Raw genomic sequence first — 2,500 nt, 5'->3', positions numbered from 1 at the left:
GTACCGCTCAATCAACACATGCCTTTAATGCACTGAATTTGAATAGTAATAATTATTTGCCTCAATGAACACCATCTTTGCAGGACAGTGGATTACAAAAGTGAAACTGCACAAGATCAGGCCAGAAGCATTATTTTCTATATAAGGCGCCTCTAGCAGCCATCATATAGTCCAAATTATACAATCTTGGGGTACAACAACACAACCAGATGTAAAGAACTTGAAAGTGGAAGTCCCACCAAAAAGATGATGCAAGCTGTTAGAATGCCTCAAGAAAAATTGCAAAAAAAATGTGCTTACAATTTCGTACTTAAAGGGGCAGTGTCACGTTATTTTAGTCAAACTTGAATCTACAGCTATATTCTTTGTTGTTTGCAGCCAAGGATGGAGAGGACGGAAATGGATTGAAACTTTTTTTCAAGTTTGGGGACAGTGTCTTCAAAGAGACACCAAAAATTAAATACAAATAGCTCTTTGTGCCATGAATTTCATATATTGTCAGTGGGTTGTCAGGAATGTTGTATGTGAGAGATAAGGTATCAATTTAGATTTTCACCTATATTTGGCCTAAAAACAGCAAATTAAGCACGACAGTGACCCTTTAAGTTTTCTTGCCAAAATATAACATCATTTGTGGCTTAAGCTGTGACTGGAAAGTCAGTCACATAGAATGTTTACCTCAACATTTTGTCTTCTCCAGTTTGAGCAACTTGAAACTGGGCTCCAGGTATCCACTTCACACAACTTACCTGTCAATCGAACAATAATAATAATAATTATTAAAATTATTATTATTATCATTATCATTATCATTATCATTATCATTATCATTATCATTATCATTATATTATTAGTACAAGAGGACTTTAATAAAAATAATGAAAGGTTGCATTAAACACTATCATTTTACTTTTATCATTACCAGATTTCTTGAAACCTCTTTCTCACTGATACTTGTGGTCCTAGTGACATCCCACAGCCTCACGCAATTATCCCTTGATCCAGAAAATATTAAGGTCCCATCTGTGAAAAAGACAAAAGTCTACTTATCTTACACTGTCTTTGAATTTCAAGGTTAATAACTTAACACATAAAAGCCAAAACAAGGACACAATATTTAGCTTCCATAACATCTTAAGGTTGTAATAATTAATAAATTATTTAGCCCCAGCAATAGTAATGTGCTTCTGTTTTTCCATTTTGGCATTGCGAGAGTCTGTGTACAGTGATCCAGGCTGAAATTTGCCCTTGCAAGGTTTTAGTGTAAAGCCTAAAACAGTAAGATGAAGGTACACACCTTTGAAAGAATTCTCAAACAAAATTGTATAATTGTATAGTTTTGTTTCTTACACCAGGGCACATCATAAATACCCCTTGTGTCTGATTTTGTGCCTGTGAGTAATGGCGAAAAATGATTTTCTTCTTCAAATTTTTCGCACCCACAAGAGGCACAATCAGGTGAAAACACATAGGTCTACACTGTTAGAGTTGATGTAGAAGAAAATGACAATACTATTCCATACAAAAGTTTTAGATAAATGAAGACAATCCCACCATGTTAGAGCGACTTTCATATTACCTTGAATATAAACGTAAAAACAGAACATAAACAAAAATGCAAAACATGTAATTGGCTTATTGGAAAAAAACAAACAAACATGAATTTTCATTGGCTTAGCTGACGCAGATGCAAACAATGTTATCTCTCCATGGTCCTTGCTGTAAAGTTTTGCTTTGACATCATTTGAAATGCAGTAATGTGCCTGGGCCATCGACCTGTTTACTGCCCATATTAGGAGCTAACTTGGCAGGAATAAGAAGAAACTTTGTTTCAATCTTGCCAAACCCATGAAACAAATTGCGAACACTTTTTCAAGGTCATACGAAAGTCACTCTATCTACATGCAAGCTTGGGCCTGTGCATAAAGCACAAGAAATTATGCCTAGTGAGAAAGATAACAGACTGACATTCCATCTCACCCTCATTTAAATCTATTGCCGTAACCACCAGCCGATGACCTTCATAAGTCAATACTGGATCACGTCTATCCATCTGCCAAGCCATGATAGTCTTATCTCTAGAGGAACTATAAACATTGGTACCTGAATGCTTTACCTGGTCAAATTTAGAATGAAAGAGAACATTATGCTGTCACAATGGTGCAGTGAATTGTCAACGCAAACACGAACAAGTAGTTACTTGATGTCCACAAACAAATACAATTACCGTAAAAACACCCGCAGATAAGCTGCACCTTTGTCCAAAAGTCGTTGCAAGAAATCGGGGGTGCAGCTTATCTGCAGGAAAATTTTAAAAAGGCTGCTTCTGGTGTCCAATTTTCCACCTTTGTGTCTGATCTAATGTCTGGTTACTAAGCTATGAATGTTCCGGTCATGATCTTGTTGTAATCCAGAAAGTCTATGGAAAAACTGTGTTGAATGAAGAAATTCCTGTCAACAAATACCAGTAAAAGATACTTCATTATATTAAGTATTGAAG

At 35.8% G+C, this 2,500-nt stretch overlaps 1 protein-coding gene across 1 annotated transcript in view; it reads right to left on the bottom strand.

The window, feature by feature from the left end:
• The window catches only part of LOC137993134 (WD repeat-containing protein 31-like), a 14,491-nt gene that overhangs the window by 6,372 nt on the left and 5,619 nt on the right, over positions 1–2,500 (bottom strand). The window contains exons 3-5 of the mRNA XM_068838818.1: positions 1,981–2,116; positions 923–1,023; positions 679–749 (exon numbers count right to left, since the gene is read on the bottom strand). Coding sequence (XP_068694919.1) covers positions 679–749; positions 923–1,023; positions 1,981–2,116 — 308 coding nt within the window. The remainder of the gene's footprint in view (positions 1–678; positions 750–922; positions 1,024–1,980; positions 2,117–2,500) is intronic.

Source organism: Montipora foliosa, chromosome 2, assembly GCF_036669935.1.
Source record: "Montipora foliosa isolate CH-2021 chromosome 2, ASM3666993v2, whole genome shotgun sequence".
NCBI lineage: Eukaryota > Metazoa > Cnidaria > Anthozoa > Scleractinia > Acroporidae > Montipora > Montipora foliosa.
Note: the sequence above shows the minus strand (reverse complement) of the source record. Positions and strands in the feature narration are given on the sequence as shown.